An 18,026-nucleotide genomic window follows, 5' to 3' on the forward strand; every position below is an offset into this window, starting at 1 on the left:
AGGGCGGTAATTTTATAAAATGAATTAATTTACTATGAATGCAAGGAGGTGGAGAGGGAGATCATGGAGGGGAGGGAAGATCGCGGCTTCGCCTTCCACTCAGCGCTGCAAGAAGACAAGCTAATTAAGTGTGTTATCAGCGCACTGTACATATTGAAGACAGACATGATTTTTACACAGAACAGGGTGCCAGGGGTGCAAGTAGCCCCGGCGTCAAAGTGCAGATATCTGGGTATATAAAGGGTTTCAAGCAGAAATGCTGCAAATACAGACGTCAATCACCATAACCACTTCTAAAAACAGAAGTGGTCATGGTGGTTGGAGTAAACCTTTTAGCATCAATTAAGATGAGATTTATTTTCCAGATTGGCTGTTGTGACCTTAAATTTAAAATTCACTTTAAATTCTCACTTTACTGAACAGCCCTGTCTGGAAGTTCAGTGCCTTACAAGTCACAGAGTTGTTTTTTTTTTTTTTAGATATTTAACAAATAATAGTATTATATAACCACAAATACTGATAATTCTGCAATCTATATTCCACAATATACAGCACAATCATACCAATGGCTGACAGGTCGCTAATTCCTTCCCATGCACAGTCTCAATCTCCTACATGTCTGTAAAGATGACCCAACATGCTTTCATACATGTATTTAGGGCATGATCCAGCTCAGCACTTGCCCACTTTGCCCACACTCAACATGGCCGACTTAGCTTCCGCAGCCTGACACTTCCGTTTCCTGTCCCCCCTGTATCCTATTCCGGAGGCAGAGGGTGAAGCGGCTGCTGAAGAGCGGTTCCCGGGCGCCGAGCTGAGGTGGTGACTGGCAGAGAGTGATGGCACTGGGCTGGGGCTGGCTGTGGCGGTGCTGGGCCCATCGGAGCGCCTGCCAGGCCTGGGGCTCCCAGCCGGCAGCATGGCACACAGGAGCCGCAGGGAAGGTGAGGGCATGGTGGGAAGGTCACAGGGTCACTGACTGAGCTCAGCATGTGTGATTTGTACATTTAAGGCCAGAGTAGCCGAGCTGGAAGCATAGGTGGCATTGGAGAATTTTTCCAGATCAGCTATTTTGGCCTTAAATCTGAAATTCACTTTGCCCACACTGCTAAGGGTTAAATAACCTTTTATTCACTTACCCGATTATAGCTCCGAGATCCCTCGGCGCTGGGTCTCGATCCCGCCGCACCTTCCGATGGGAGACCTAATGTGCATGCGCGGCAAGCACTTGTGCACATTATCCCATTGTACAGCGCTACGGAATTTGATGGCGCTATATAAATAATAAAATAATAATAATTAGGCATTCCTAATAGGAAAGCATTGCGGCAGGGCCTTGCGCACATTATCCCATTGTACAGCGCTACGGAATTTGATGGCGCTATATAAATAATAAAATAATAATAATTAGGCATTCCTAATAAGAAAGTATTGTATAAAAGCTTTTTTGTTGGGGGTTTTTGACACTGGGCATCCTCGTGCGGAGCGCGAGGACGTTCAGTGTCATTTCATGGATTCAAGCTGGTTGCAGGACTTAGTGTGACAGGGACGCTGCATTTTCAACTTCAGCGAGATTAATTAGTCTGGGTGTATATAGCGTCCCTTTAACCATGCTAGTAAAAAAAGAACATGTGGGAGAGACTATAGGCTTAACCCAGCTCATAATTTACCATGCCCAGGATATGTATCTCTGGGAGTCAATATTTTATTTTCATTGTGCCAGTAGATTCATTGATTGAATGAATTGGATAATAGAGCATGGGTGATCAGTTGGGCTGCAGAAACTCTCATCACTAGAGTTCATTGTGAAACAGGCTTTTAACATTTCCTATTTCAGAGTAAAATGGTAAAGGAACACGCACAACATCAGGGTTGTAGTACATTATGTAAAATAACTATAGTAACTTTTCACTAGCATGTTGAGAATTAATCTTACTTTATTCAATAAAGTATTATTTGTCAGGAATTCCAAGTGAATTTCACATTTTTACTCAAAATAACATTAGAAAATAAATCGAAGTCGGACTTATTAGATTAATTTAGTCTCTTTTGGCTTAAAATCTGAAATTCACCTTATCACCGTATTCCTATCTATTCACACTTTAGTGAATAATTGTGAGTATATTCCACACCTGTTTATAGAAAGCTTACTTGCAGTGCCAATCTGGCCTGGGTATTGGGCAATGTCAAGGAAGTATTGCATCAACAACATATACTTAACTAGTTTTACAATTCCATGTAATGTATTCACTGCTTCAGGGAGATTGTAAATGTGCAGTGACCGCTTACAATGAAAATCTTTCTAATTGTTACGACTTGGTAAGAGCTAGGCCGCGAAACCTCCCAACGTTGCCCTTGACTAACAGCAAAACACAAAGATTAACTCCTGGGTTTTCGCAAACAGAGGACTTTGAAAACCTGTCCTTACACTAGGCGAGTATCCTATCTACAAAGGTTTCCTGATAACATTTACAGGAAATGCTCTATGCTAGAAATTGATTCAATCACTGGGGTGCTACGTGCAGATATTTATTGAATATTTATGACTGCCATTCTTTACGTTAAAGTGCAGTTTATGTTTATTGCATACTAATGTTGTTGTGACATGGTAAATTTCCTTGTAAGCACAACAAAATAAAGAATGAAAAAAAAAAAGTGCAGTTTATGTGGTCTTCTGCACTGAAAGAAAATGTCCCTAAATACATTTTTATATTCTTTATTTGGTAGGCAGTAACAGGTGCTCTACATCTATTTATCAGTGTTTAAAATAAAAGTAAAACATGTACAATTTTAAAAAGGACACTATAGTCACCAGAAGAACTACAGCTTATGGAATTTGTTCTGGGGAGTAGAATCATTACCTTCAGGCTTTTAGCTGTAAACGCTGTCTTTTCAGAGAAAATGCAGTGTTTACATTACAGCCTAGTGATAACTTCACTGGCCACTCCTCAGATAGCTGTTAGAGATCCTTCCTGGGTCATGGCTGCCTAAAATGCATCCACACATTCAGTATCTCCTCCCTCTGCATGCAGACAATGAACTTTCCTCATAGAGATTCATTGATTCAATTTATCTCTATGAGGAGATGCTGATTGGCCAGGGCTGTGTTTGAATCATGCTGGCTCTGCCCCTGATCTGCCTCCTTGTCAGTCTCAGCCAATCCTATGGGGAAGCATTGTGATTGGATCAGGCTACCACTTCTGCTGATGTCAGCAGACTGATGTATTTTAGATGGTGGTTTTTTTTTTTGTATTCTTTATTTTTGTTGCACAGTTGATTACATTAACAACGCCACACGCCACAACAGCGTATGTATGCATATTAAACAGGCTAAACAGTGGCATTGACAATAGTGCATTTTTTGGTTTATGAATACAGGCTAATTTTATGACGATGAGTTACAATTTTAACAGATATAGGCTTATTAGCTAAGGTTTGCAGGATTGACCTAGTTAGTGCTGTACTCTAGCTTAGACTTCGTGCTAAAGGCAGGTAAGTGATTATGTCGAGTTATACGTTCTGCCATAATGTTTAGAGAGCGAGTAGGATTACACCTTATGTTTAGACAGTGCCTAGTCCTGCCTGCCTGCCTCAATCACGTTGATAAGTATGATTGAAACATGCTGATTTTCAAGTTTAAGAGAAGGAAACAAAATTTAAATAGATATAATGAGAGAACAACATTGATTACGTCAGTCAATTAGTAAATGTCAAAAAACTTATGCGATAAGTTACTTAACTGAACATAGATAATACCAGGCAGAATACCAGGCAGGCGGCTTGTCATCTTTAACTTAGCAGGCTACAGGCATTCTGAGTGTTTAACTGACGCTTGTGTTGAGGTCTTATACAGTTATTGGGAGGCTATTATGAGAGTGCTAAACAAAGCGTAAATAAGGAGCATGGCTAAATAACAGAAATACAATAAAACGACTAAGCAGTGGGTATTACGTTGGAGTCCCTTGTCATTAGCGAGTCCCTGTTTAGGAGGCTACTGTATGGTTTTGTTTGCGTCCCTTGTATCAGAGGCTCCAGGCCTGGTCCTCCACGTTTCCCAGCATGTAGGTTCTCTTTCAGCCTATACCCCTCGTGGGGAAGGGTGTCACGGATGCCTGTAAGTCCTGCAGGGGCATAGCAAGAAGCGGCTTTGTGGATTCCAGTGGTTGTCCCCTCTGCCCGTCGCTGTGGGAGCCTGCGTTGACCTTGCAGGTGAGCAGTGTCTCTGACTGTGTCTTTGGGGTTCCCATTGTCAGTGTGTGGGCTCTGTGCTGAGAGGGGGACTTGCCTTCTTTTGGTTGCTTTGCGGGTCTCGGTTTCATGCAGGGTCTGGCTGTAGCCTGTGTGCCCGTTTGGTAGGGCATCAATGTGCAGTGCGGTCTTGTCCGGTTGCGTTTACGCGGGAAAGGTCTCCGTCGCCTGCACCATGTTTTTGCTCCTGTCGGGCAGTAGTCATTGCGGCTGTGGCAAGTATGTGCTGGTTTTCCGCTGGGTGGGTGTACCTGTGGTTTGGGCTGCCGTGCTCTGTGCGCCAGCTTTGCCCAGAAGGCGTCGAGTATGGCTTCCAGCCTTGTTACAATGTGGTAGTGTTGGCCACACGTGGCGTCCGCCATTATGGAGGTCTGAGTAGCCAGGGCTTGCCTGTGGGGCTCCTCCGCCTGTGTTTGTCGTGGCCCTGTTGCCTGGATGGGGTGGACCGGGATCACCCTCGCCGGTCCTGAGGGGGGGGAGCGGGTATGCAGTGGCTCGTTACCTCCGGTGTAGGGGCGAGGAGAGCGGCCGTCTCCCCTCATCTCCGTCCACCGCAGGCCGTGGCCTGCTACCTTGGGTTCAGGAATGCTTGAGTTTGATATTGGAAGATTCACCAGGGTGCCCCCAGCTTGGGTAGCGTACCCCGGTCTAGTTTGAGTATATCAGCGAGTTTGTCCCTATAAACAGCGTTTGTAGCGGGAGCTCCTCCGCCATGCAGCCGTTCAGTTTGCTGGTCAGGCCCCGCCCCCTTAGATGGTGGTTTTAACACTATAGGGTTAAGAATACATGTTTGTGTTCCTGACCCTATAGTGACCCTTTAATAATATTAACTCTCTACATTTAATATTTAACAAGAGGTTAAGGAGGACCTATTAAAAAAGCTAACCGTCTATTCCATTGGTATCCAAAAGCCATTTCAAAAGCATGCAAAGCCTTATGGGGTTTGTAGTTCTGCAACATCTGGGGATCTACTCTAGTGGATATTGATCAAGTGCCCTGACACCCCCAATCCTGCTTATATTTAAAAGGACACTGTGGTCACCATAACAACTTCATCTAAATGAAGGTCATGGGGCATACCCTTACCTTAAGGGTTAAACAGTTCTCAAATGGTTTAACCCCCAAAAGTTGCCTCCAGCGTTGATCTGCAGGTCCTCCAGGCAGGATCCGGGTTCTGAATCTCAGTTACAGGAAGCATAGAGTGCCAGGACAGAGCGTCTCTGATTGGCTAGAGCAGTCAGCCGACGCTCTAAGCCAAACAGTAGCTCCCCATTGATAAGAAGGTATGCAAGTTCCTACGCACAAACTTTCGTTAGCTCTTCTGACTTTAGCCGCAATGCATGGCTTAGCCCATTGATCGCACTAAGCCAATGAGCTAAACCCTGCTGTATACTCCTAACCACTTATTTACCAGTGATTGCACTTTGTTGATATACACTGGCTAGTTTAATGAAACCCTCCATCATTTAAAAGTTGTAATAAAAGTTGTGATGGATATTATCTTCTTTATTCTGATTGGCTAGATTATTTTAGTTGGAAACCTTTTTTCTGTCTGTTTTTGCTAGTTAGTCATAACGTCTGTATTTTTAGGTGCTCCACTCTCGGATGAGATCAGCGCAGTTCATCCATCCAATGAGCTACAACCGGCGGTAAGGATACGAACCATCTTATTGTGTTTCAGTTGCAATCAGGAACTACAACGTGAATACATTTTGGCAGCTCTACTTCAGCAAGCTTAAGTGCTTTGGGGGTCTGGAGTATACTTTTAACTTATAACAGCTCACAGTTTAGCACTGGAATGGCAAACCCTAGCACTGCAGGCTCAGCTGTGCATCACGGAATGTAGTTCCCAAATCTCTAGTGTGCCAATATTAGCAATGACTTGTGTGTGAACATTTATATGTGAATAATTCGTTCCACCTTGCAGTGCAAGTAAATAGTCCCTTCTCTTCTGTAACAGAGCATCTTCCAGACTTTTACACACGGTACCCAGTTCATGCTGCTACAGCAAGACCAACAGCGAAGCTAAGTACAAAGACCCATTCAAGCTTGGAAGCAGTGACCTGAAGTCTCTCTATGATGATATCAAGAAGGTGAGGAGTTATTCACATTAATTATTGTAACTCCTTGTTTGTCTTTTTCGTTGAAATTCTTCTGCGGTTTTGTAATGTATTTTTGTTTTGTTTGATTTTAATTTTTCCTTTTACATATTTATTTATTTTTAGGAGCTGCTTGTAACAACCAAGGAACTGAAAGACATGTGTGAATATTACTTTGATGGGAAAGGGAAAGCGTTAAGACCGATGCTGGTTGTGCTAATGGCACGAGCATGTAATAGTCATTATAATAATTGTAGGTGAGCTGTCTTTAAACGTTTATGATTGTACATTGGGTAGCTATATTTTTCTTATTTCCTAGATTCGCTCTCATCGTGGGCAGAATGCTAAAAGTAGAGAAATCTTCTGTTGAGTATATATATATTTTTTTTTTTTTACATTAGGACTTTGCCCTATAATTCCTCTTAAAGTGAACTTGTCAAGACAGGTTCATCTTAGCAGATAACAGCAACAAATAGATCAGGGATAGGCAACCTTCGGCACTCCAGATGTTTTGGACTACATCCCCCATAATGTGCTTACACCCGTAATGCTGGCAAAGCATCATGGGAAGTGTAGTCCAAAACATCTGGAGTGCCGAAGGTTGCCTATGCCTGAAATAGATATATAATTTACCATAATGCTTGTGCAGCCATGAGCCATGGTACCTGTTCCTTCTGCATGAATTCAATTTAATTTTTTTTTTTCATTTAGTGCATAGTATCCTGTATCATGACATTTACACTTTAAACATAAACCTTTAAATGGACTCTGTAGGCACTATAACTATTTGGTCTCATTGAATTGGTTATGTTGCTTGGAATCCTCTGGCGCTGTTCAACTATTTAATGTTAAACTATTTTCAAACAATTTGACGGTAGATGTTTTTTTGGTTTTTTTTTACATCCCGCCCCCCTTGTGTAAGTATAGCTACGGCAGAGGTTACACACTTGCTTCTAGCTATTATTATTATTGCCCTTTATATATCGCCAACAGATTCCGTAGCGCTTTACAATATTATTAGAGGGGGGATTTAACTATAAATAGGACAATTACAAGAAAACTTACAGAAACGATAGGTTGGAGAGGGCCCTGCTCAAACGAGCTTACAGTCTATAGGCGGTGGGGTATAAAACACATTAGGACAGGAAATAGCAGTCAAATTAGGTGGGAGTGAAGCTGAGCTGGAGGAGAGAGTAGAGTGCTACCCTTTAGGAGAGAGCAAGAGACAGGTATGTGAGGTAGAGGTTAGTCTGGGAGGCCATGGGCTATACCAACTGATACCAGTAATGGGCACTGTGAGTGACTGAAAGTGGTCAGCTTGCACTCTCAGCCAATCACAGATGTCCATTTCTGCTCACGTTAATGCTTCCTTGTTAGCCCAAGCAGCACACAGGGTGGAGGTTCTGATGGGGCCCTCTTGAGCATTTGAACATTAAAAACGGTTCAATGCTAAATGGAAGGACAGTGCCCGGGGGCTCCAGATACTATAACCACTTCAACGAAACAAAGTACAGTGCCTACAGTATCCCTTTAAAATGTTGGTAAAGTGCAGCATGGTAATAATTTGGCATTATATTTTAGAAATCTAAATAAATGAAGATTTTCACATTTTGATTAAAACCTTTCCTCAGCTATGTGCAGTTTTAGCACGATATTTTAAACAAGCAAGAGAATGTGAATACAATGAGACCTCTTTTTATATGACTTTAAATGTCCATAGCAGTGTATGTGCACATTTGTTTGTGATTTGAAAATAATTAACGTGTTGTATATTTATGCAGAGAGGTGCAGCCTGAGCAGCGCTCTATTGCCGTTATAGCAGAAATGATCCATACGGCTAGTTTAGTACACGATGATGTCATTGATGGTTCCGATTCACGAAGGGGCAAAAAAACTGTTAATCAGATCTGGGGTGAAAAAAAGGTAAGTTATCAGTTACTGATGAGAATTCCATTTGTCAGTATTTGTCCTTTACCTTTACGTCTGAACACTTTTTGTGTTAACTATCTAGGTTGTTTGGTGTATTTTACTGTGAGTTCTGTTTTGTGAACATCTGTACTGTTTTAACAATGCTTATAAAGACTGGAGAACCCAAATTAAATGGATGGATATATATATAAATATATAATATGAATATACTGATACCCTTTAGAGTTTTAGAGATCCAGTATGTTGACATGCTTCTGTGGCTCTGTAGGGTTATTCACTCTCTTGTCTGTCTCTTTAAGGCTGTCCTTGCTGGAGATTTTATACTTTCGGCTGCTTCAGTAGCTTTAGCAAAGATTGGAAATACCACTGTCCTCTCTATACTGTCTCAGGTCATTGAAGATTTGGTGCGTGGTAAGTTCTCAATTTTTACTTTTATTAAATTAGGTATCCTGTTAATGCTTTCCTTAGCCCTTTACCCTCACAGAAGCAACATTTGAAGATAGATGATAGTCTTCCTGCCAGGAACTTGCACCTTTGAGCAATCTCAGTGATGCTGCGGATGTGAGCACAAAGTTTTTTGTAAATGTTTTGGTTACATTTTACCAGCATTAAAGGAACACTATAGGGTACACAAACATTGCTGTTTGCAGTGATGAGTAACTTTCAAGTTACTTGTCACTATAAGTAGTATACGGCGTGGAATTTTAAGCCATTATTGGGTGATATAAAAGTTTTTTATTTTTTCAGTGTTTAATTGTTTCCACATACATTAGGTGTGGCAAAAATAGCTAGGTAATATCATCAACTACTGTGTGTATTGGTATTTGTTGGGTACATAGCAGCATTTCTGTGACTAGAGCTTTGTATGAATGCCACCAGAATGATAAAACTGTATCTGGATGTGGACATAATGGCCACATGTAGTTTAACCCCTTAAGGACACATGACATGTGTGACATGTCATGATTCCCTTTTATTCCAGAAGTTTGGTCCTTAAGGGGTTAAAGGACCACTATAGTGCCAGGAAAACACACTCGTTTTCCTGGCACTATAGTGCCCTGAGGGTGCCCCCACCCTCAGGGTCCCCCTCCCGCCCGGCTCTGGAAAGGGGAAAAGGGGTAAAACTTACCTTTTTCCAGCGCTGGGCGGGGAGATCTCTGCCTCAGATCCTCCTCCGTTCCGCCCCGTCGGCTGAATGCGCACGCGCGGCAAGAGCTGCGCGCGCATTCAGCCGGTCGCATAGGAAAGCATTTACAATGCTTTCCTATGGACGCTTGCGTGCTCTCACTGTGATTTTCACAGTGAGAATCACGCAAGCGCCTCTAGTGAGACAGCCACTAGAGGATTTGGGGGAAGGCTTAACCCATTTATAAACATAGCAGTTTCTCTGAAACTGCTATGTTTATAAAAAAAAAAAATGGGTTAACCCTAGCTGGACCTGGCACCCAGACCACTTCATTAAGCTGAAGTGGTATGGGTGCCTAGAGTGGTCCTTTAATACATTTGCACCAAGGATCTTTACTGCACATGGTATTGCAGGTAGACGCAGCAGCCTGCAAAGAATCCCTGTAGTGTACTCTGCATGTTCATTTAGCCCAACCTGCTGGTTGAATGCAGAACTGAAGTTCCACCTACAACATTTGGGTGTCAAGGGATAGAATTGGGCATTGGATGAAATTGTAGTTTCAGTCTGCAAACATTAGTGCTTAAAGGAACACTAAAGTCACTACTATCTCAATGAAGTGGCGTGGGTGTAGTGGTCTTGTCATCTTTAACCCTGCACTGTAAAACATTGCAAGGTTAACACACTTCTAGAGTATGTCTTCCTCTACAACGACTGACTCAAACTTGGTCACGTGAGGTTGTCACTTTCCTGCCAGAAGCATTTGGTTGCACTCGCCATGCTCACTGAGCAGAGCTGGATGACATCACAGAAGGCAGAGCAAAACGTTGACGCTGGAGAAAAGGTAAGTAAAAACCTTTAGATCTGCAGAAAGGGTACTACCGTTTTTTTATTCCTAACGCTATAATGTTCCGTTATACTATGGGAAATAAAAATGGAGGTTTATGAGCTAAAGTTTTTGAGTTGCTTTTAAATGTAGAATACAAGTTAGCCATTGTTGGTAGCTTAAGGTTTTGATTCCAGACTGAAAATTTCTGCTGGACAGTGTATAATTTACCCTTGCTGTTTCTTCACAGGTGAATTCTTACAGCTTGGTTCCAAAGAGAATGAAAATGAAAGATTTGCTCACTACCTCGAAAAAACCTTTAAGAAGACTGCAAGTCTCATAGCCAACAGCTGTAAAGCAGTATGTACGTTCCACATTGTTTATAGTTTAACTCTTGCACAGATCAGTTTTAAGTAAAGTATACTTTTTAAATGGGCACTACAAATATATTCGGGGCCAATACAGACCATTGTGTGAAAATCTATTCAGAAACCGGACTTTACATAGGACACGAAGTCATGCATTTAGACTGGAAGAAATAAGATTTCGTCTAAGGCAAAGGAAAGGTGTGTGGTTTTTTTTTTACTGTAAGAACAATAAGGATGTGGAATTCTCTGCCTGAAGAAGTGGTTTTATCAGAGTCCATACAGATGTTCAAACAGCTACTAGATGCATACTTGCAAAAGCTGAATATTCAAGGATATAATCTTTCAATGTAGGGTAATAACTGCTTGATCCAAGGATAAATCTGACTGCCATTCTGGGGTCAAGAAGGAATTTTTCCCTAGCTTGTTGCAAAATTGGAAGTGCTTCAAACTGGTTTTTTTGCATTCTTTTGGATCAACCGCAAAAAACAAATGTGAGGAAAGCTGAACTTGATGGACGTAAGTCTCTTTTCAGCTGTGTAACTATGTAATTAACCCCTTAAGGACACGATATGTGTGACATGTCATGATTCCCTTTTATTCCAGAAGTTTGGTCCTTAAGGGGTTAAAGGGACACTCCAGACCTGTAAGCTTGCTGAAATGCTTTATGTGTGAAGTGTGTCAATCAGACAACGGGTCCTGTTTCTTCCGGGTTTGGTTAGCTAATTTGCTCTGAACTCAAGAGGAAGCAATAGCTCGGAGCACCTGCCGTCCAAAGACTTCTCAGCTGCACTGGGACGTCTGTGATTGGACAGCCACAGAAAGTCTTGGCGGGGTTAGAAGTAGAGGTCTTGCAAAAGCAGCAGACAAGATGTTTTGCAGGTTTTTTGTTATGTTTTTTGTAGATATACCACCAATGAAAAAAATCATAATTGGATACATGCATGTTTTCATTTGGGGTATATCTAGTAAACATTGGTGTGGTTGTTTTTTGGCACTGGATTGTCCCTTCAAAACTTATCCACCCTTTTTACTAGGTGGAGTCAGTGTTAATTTTGGCGGCAAATTTCAATTTTAGTTTTGGCTAAAATATGACTAAAACTTTAATGGCTTTTTAGTCAAAAGAATATGACAAAAACTAAATTGAAATTTGCTTCCAAAACTAACACTGCAGAGGGGCTGTGGAAGGGGCAAAAGAGACAGACCAGGACATGGAAGAGAGACACCTAGAGGGGCTGGGAGGACTCAAAGAGACACAGAGGGGCTGGGGAGGGGCATAAGAGACAGAGGCTTTAACTAAACCCATTAGATTTTCAGTTGTAGTTTTAGTCGACCTAATCTCCAGTAGAATTTAGTCGACAAGACTTCAATCTAAAGGGTTTAGTTAAAGCCTGTCTCTTTTGCCCCTCCCCAGCCCCTTTGTATCTCTTTGAGTCCTCCCAGCCCCTCTAGGTGTCTCTCTTCCATGTCCTGGTCTGTCTCTTTTGCCCCTCCCACAGCCCCTCTACAGTGTTAATTTTGGAAGCAAATTTCAATTTAGTTTTAGTCTTAGTCTTTTGACTAAAATGCCATTTTAGTCATCTAAATTATTTTAGTTTTAGTCGACAAAATTAACACTGGGGTGGAGTGATTTGGGACATGGTCAGGAAGTTGGGTATTACAGAAATTAGGTGACTTCATAAACTGTTGATCGCGGTTTCTGAAATTCAATACGTGATTTGATAAACACGCTTTCTTAAAACCAACCATTTGAATACATATATAATACATATTACTGCTAATTATTAGTTTAATTAAGCTAAGTATTGCAGTGTAGCTCTTGATACCTGTACAGACTGCATATTATTACTACTATTGCTGTTTAAAATTATTATATTCCTACACATCTAAGATTGCCCGATCCACCACGTCTTCGTGGACAAACCTTGTCTTTGCATCCTGTTAAACGGCACATGGAAAGAGCTTCCCTCTAGTCTAGTAGGTCGAATTCACATGCTGCAAGAGGGAAATTTATGTATTTAAGGCAGCACTTTCAACTTTTTATTTATATTTGCAAATACCATTCAAGGTGACCTGGCAATTTCCATGGCGAAGCCCAGTGTAAAATGGGGGAATACCTCACTTGATTTTCTCTATGCTTTTCCCTCAGTTGCATCTTTAGTCCCTAATGAAATAATATACCGGAAACCCGTGTTACAGGTGTACAAATGGCAGGACGTGGTGACAGCAGCTGTTTGATGAAGCTCCTTTTGTAATTGTTCCAAAATATTAAAAGTATTCTTTAAGATAAAAGATTAAAAAAAATCAGATGTGACAGCAATGCGTTCATCAAGCCGGAGCCACTGGCCTTCCTGCGTTCTAAATATCCCTCCTCCAGAACATGAAGTCTATAACGGTTCAGGGACGCCCTTTTCATGTACCTCACAGTATCATGTATGGAATGACATGATCACATTCACAATGTGATTCACTGTGTGATAGTACATCCCATACATTTATCTGGTACAGCTGTGTAACACTTTTCATCTCACTTAGGATGTACTCCAACAACTATATGAAAAAAAAAAAAAAAGCAATAATTTGTGTTAGAATGCAGTCACAAAGGGAAAAAAACCTTTACTATTTAATTTTTATTGCCCAAATACATGGTTGTTTTATGTGACTTCCAGCAGTACGTCACTATTGATTTCTGTTTCAAGGACCTGAAAACTGGTGAATGAAATATTGCACAGCTTGGCTTCCTAAATGTGAGCTACTCAATATACTACAGAGGGGCTCATGTTAGAATACAACAAATTAGTTCTTTATAGCCTGGTTTGTGATCGATCTGTATTGACGACTTTTACCTTCTCTCCAGTTGCCAGACAGCTGGCTAGCTCCCAGTTATCTGCACAGAACCAAATTGTTGGAGGACAGAAATTCAATGGAACAATTACAACATTAATTTCAATCTAGTGGCGTTCAACACATGTTTGGGTAAACCTTTGCTTTCTGTGCACATAGCTAGGCTGGTATTTGTTTGTGTATGGCATCCATGGCCCCCCCATAATATTCTTTTCTTTGTTGTTTAGGTTTCGATCTTGGCATGCCCTGACCCGAAGATCCATGAGATTGCATATCAGTATGGGAAGAACATAGGCATAGCTTTCCAGGTAAACATTTAACATGGAGGAAGTGTTTTTATAAGAAGTTGATGGACCCTAGAAGCACAAAGTGCTAGATAAAAGGTAGATTATATGCTATGTCTACGATAGTTCCACAGTACAGTCTAGTGAACTGCAGTCGATGTAAACAGGATGCATGTGAGTGGATACCCCACAATTAGTACATCAGAAACTCAGTAATTCTAGGTTTGTGTCGCTGTGGCTTTATAGGCACAGAATTGACTGTGCAAGTTCTGCAACCTTCATGACTCTGAGTTCCTCCCAACAAGTACAATTTAATCAGATTGTACATTTCTAACCTACTATTGTATTATAAACACATTACATCGGGTGATTCAAGTGCCCTGGCTCACCTTTACTGCAATGTTAACCATCTTTATGCTTCTTTCAGCTTATAGATGATGTGCTGGACTTTACATCTTGTGCTGATCAGCTAGGGAAACCAACAGCTGCAGACCTTAGACTGGGACTTGCAACCGGTCCTGTTTTATTTGCTTGCCAAAAGGTAAATCTTTTCTATATATTAATTATTATTATTATAGATGAGGGACCTGTAATGTCACTAGCAAAGAAACAGATCCACCACCTTGCAGGTATATTGAATTTATGTAGTTTTTTTCCTGACACTTTGTGTAAAATGACATGCAGCCGTCTATGAACTACCTTTGCAATCGTGGATTTAAACCATAAGAGACAGAATGGAACATGTAAATCATTAACCACTGGGAGTCATGGGAGCCAATGCGTTTTATGACATCGTTGTGATACTCTTCTTTCAAACTGTCATTGTGAAATTATTTTATTTGCTAGTTCTGTATTTTCTACTGTGAAACCTGCATTTTACAGAAAGCAGGCTATATACTGCGGGAAAAGGAACTTGCAATTCATATTCAGCTTTTGCTTACACCATATTTTCACACACACAAATCAGATGTTAATCTGTGTATCAATTTTCTTGCTATATTTCCATTCTTTCTGTCTATTGGAATGATCAACCTGTGCTTCTCAACACAACTCCTGATAGTTAGTTTATATTCCTATGTGGTAAGAGGGGAGGATGCAAGAGCTGATTTTATAGGTTTTATAATATTAATGTTCCACTCTTTTGCTTCCTATAGTTTCCAGAGTTAAATGCAATGATATTGAGAAGATTCAGTTTACCTGGAGATGTTGAACTAGCATGGCAGTATGTGAGTGAGGTAAGAATTCTTTGCGGTGTGTGGAATACGTTTAATATTTGACTTCAGGGTTTGTTTAAAAAGATATGTGAACCACACATTCTCTAAACAATTCAATCAATGTTAAAGGTTGATCTGCTATGCTTATAGCCTTATGCAGTTTACGAAATACCATGGGGGGGGGTGTGGTTGGCTTTTTAAAGCTACGCTATAACAAACTGAGGATGACCTACCCAGCTGTGTTTGTTGATGCTGTCAGCGGACAAGTTACATTCAGGAAGGTGAGGGTTCTTTTCGTTCTTTTTATAAATTATTTTTCTCTATAAGCACAGCGTGTCTGGCAGGGATCACGGTTTGTTTGAAAGAAACCAATGTGCAATATGTCATGGCAGTTAAACTACGTTGGTCAAAGCCTGGCTGTGCTCATAAAGCACTGCTACTGGGATAAGCACAGTAGGTCCATAGACCGTTTTTAGTGAACACCATAGGGGCCAGGTTATTTCCCAGTTTAATGAGATCTCACTGCAGAACCAAGTCCCAAAGTATATAAAACGTGATAATCCGTCTGCAATATCCGTCGCCTGTGTAGTGGATAAGTGCGGAAAGAAAAGGACAAAAGGTGAGTACTAAGACAGTGCATTTTTATTTTATTAATATTTTAATTCATTACTCATATAATGCGTTAGAATTGGTGTTTGGTAGCTTGGAGTGTCCTGTAAATGTAAGGCAATTAACATTTGGCTTGGATCTTACATGTAATTGAGAAAGTAAGATTAGTGCCTACCTTAATTTATTAAAACTTTGTAAAATGAATGGTTTTATGTGATGTTTGTTAGTGTCTACAAGGTGACAAATATAACTTTGAAGAAGTGATACATTAAATTGTCTCCTCTCACCTCTCAGAGTGATGGTGTTCGCCAAACAACCTACCTCGCCCAGCGCTACTGTACTGAAGCCATCCGCGAGATTAGCAAGCTTCAGCCATCCCCGGAGAGAGATGCGCTTATTCAGCTAACAGAAACCGTGCTCACAAGGGACAAATAACACCTGTGGACTTGCACACTCCCTGGCAGCTCCCACCAAACTGTGCCTAATGCAACACTTTAAAACACAGCCAGCGCTACTTCCTGTGCAGGCCACCAAAAAGATCTTAAATAGCTGTTGTCTACATTAAAGTACTGTACTTTTTTTAACTTATCCAGTGTAAGCCATATATGACTTATTGTCCAGAACAGTGGTAAAGAAAAGGGATTTTATTTTTCTTAGGGAACATTTTACAATATGTATCAAATTATCAAGGAGTTTTTATTTTAAAGACCCATACATATGCTTACTCACAAGTGAGTTGAGGGGAAAAAAGTTTGCAAAAAGTAATATTCATAGTTTGTGGTTGTAACAGAATTTGAGTCACATCTGGAATATTCTGAGAATGAATTCAAGATGGCAGAGGGTGTAGAGTAATAAGGGAGATATAGCCACGGCTCTAGTAAATTATGGTAAAGGTGAAATTAAATGTACAGTAGGAGGATTATTCACTAAAGTGTGATTTATTGGGAATTCAAAGTGCATTTCAAATTTTAGAATAAAACAAATAACCCAAGAATATTTTCCAGTTTGGCTTTGCGGTCAAATTTGAAATTCAGTTTGAATTCCTGATATTTTACATTCACAAATAACTAACCCTGTAAGTGTTTGCATGTAGCTGCGTATTGGCTGGCTGTAGATTTAGGAATGTCCAGGTCTGGCACAAAGTCATGGTTCCACTTTATAGGCAGTAAATATCTATACATTGTGTATTTCAAAGAGACTGGCCTATTCCTTTATACACTATTTAACAGTGCAGTAAATACTACATCTATGGGAGCTGGCTGCAGCCAACCCTTAAGTCCTAGAATTGCTTTCCACAATTCTCAGATTCCAGCTGTATACCAAGGATTGTAGGATGCCACATGCATTTGGTGGTTGCATGTATTTGTCAGCACTATGCATAGATTAAATGTATACCTACCTTGTCACACATTTTTGTAATGGCAGCTCAAGCTATCTTGTGTACAACAGTTGATAGACACGTAATTTTTGGAGAGGATGTTTTGTTTTTTCCTTTAAAAAAATAAAAACACGTTTATGTACCTGTCATGTTACACACACTTTAAGGTAAAAAATGCATTAAATTGCATCTCTACATTATGCTAGCAAATGTGGAGTAAAAGGCACAACCCATTTAAAAAAGAAAATTAAAATTATATACGGTATGTCATTCACCACATTTCAATCAAATATTTAACGTTTTTGATTTACCTCCAATGTACTTTTATGGAAAAAGTTTACCAACAAGCCAGCGATATGTGCTGTTATTTTAATCCGCATTAAATCCCTGGCCCGGGCAATCATTTGCATTTTATTAAGTAAAATATGACTAATTGCTGGATGCAAGTTACCAAATCACTCTGGCACTTGATTGATGTTGATTTGTATTTATCCCTTTTCCTTACTATTGCTACTGTATAAAATGTACCATTACCTGTGCTGGATCAGCCTGTGTTGTATTTGGTTGGCATAAACAAGCCTTGTTTACATTGGTGATAGACTTGTGTGCAGAGGCCACCATAAGAAATAAACCTGATGAATGTATCTGGTATTGTGTGCTTCGACATCTTCATGTTCAATCTGTTGTCGCCAAACTTTTGTCAACAATAAATATACTTTTTTTTTTTAAATGCATTATTTTTCCTTTCATGACTGGTTTAGATCTAAGAAACACTGCCATCTTTATTACGTAGGAGAATGGTTTATTATAAAAGACTGTACATAAGATTTTTAACAGGTTATATACAAATGAAATTGTCCAAATCGAAAATAAACACTTATTTTAAAAAGTTTTTATAATGTTTCAAGTCGTATAACGATAAGAAAGCATGGAAATTACGGGTGGATAGAAAGAAAAAATAAAATTTCACAGCAAAGCTCAGCATTTAAAAAGCAAGACACCAGTTTGATACTGCCAAATATAGCAAAAGGGAATCCCTTTTTAAATACGGTTTGGGATCTAGAGGGCAAAATTACCATCTAATGGCAGGTCTGGTATCAACTGCAA

The 18,026-nt window shown here is 40.3% G+C and overlaps 2 protein-coding genes across 2 annotated transcripts in view; one reads left to right on the plus strand and one right to left on the minus strand.

The window, feature by feature from the left end:
- LOC134609124 (protein adenylyltransferase SelO-like) overlaps window positions 1-775 on the minus strand; it is a 50,609-nt gene extending 49,834 nt beyond the window's left edge. Inside the window, exon 1 of the mRNA XM_063452582.1 lies at window positions 564-775. The gene's annotated coding sequence lies outside the window, so the exon portion shown is untranslated. The remainder of the gene's footprint in view (window positions 1-563) is intronic.
- Window positions 751-17,644, plus strand: PDSS1 (decaprenyl diphosphate synthase subunit 1). The gene is made up of 11 exons (XM_063452591.1): window positions 751-944; window positions 5,839-5,897; window positions 6,209-6,341; window positions 6,474-6,604; window positions 8,129-8,270; window positions 8,576-8,687; window positions 10,476-10,585; window positions 13,662-13,742; window positions 14,146-14,259; window positions 14,873-14,953; window positions 15,836-17,644. The coding sequence occupies exons 1-11, from the start codon at window positions 840-842 to the stop codon at window positions 15,974-15,976; spliced, it is 1,209 nt and encodes a 402-aa protein (XP_063308661.1). The 5' UTR covers window positions 751-839; the 3' UTR covers window positions 15,977-17,644.
- Window positions 17,645-18,026: the final 382 nt, after the last annotated feature.

The sequence above is a fragment of the Pelobates fuscus genome, chromosome 4 (genome assembly GCF_036172605.1).
Source record: "Pelobates fuscus isolate aPelFus1 chromosome 4, aPelFus1.pri, whole genome shotgun sequence".
NCBI lineage: Eukaryota > Metazoa > Chordata > Amphibia > Anura > Pelobatidae > Pelobates > Pelobates fuscus.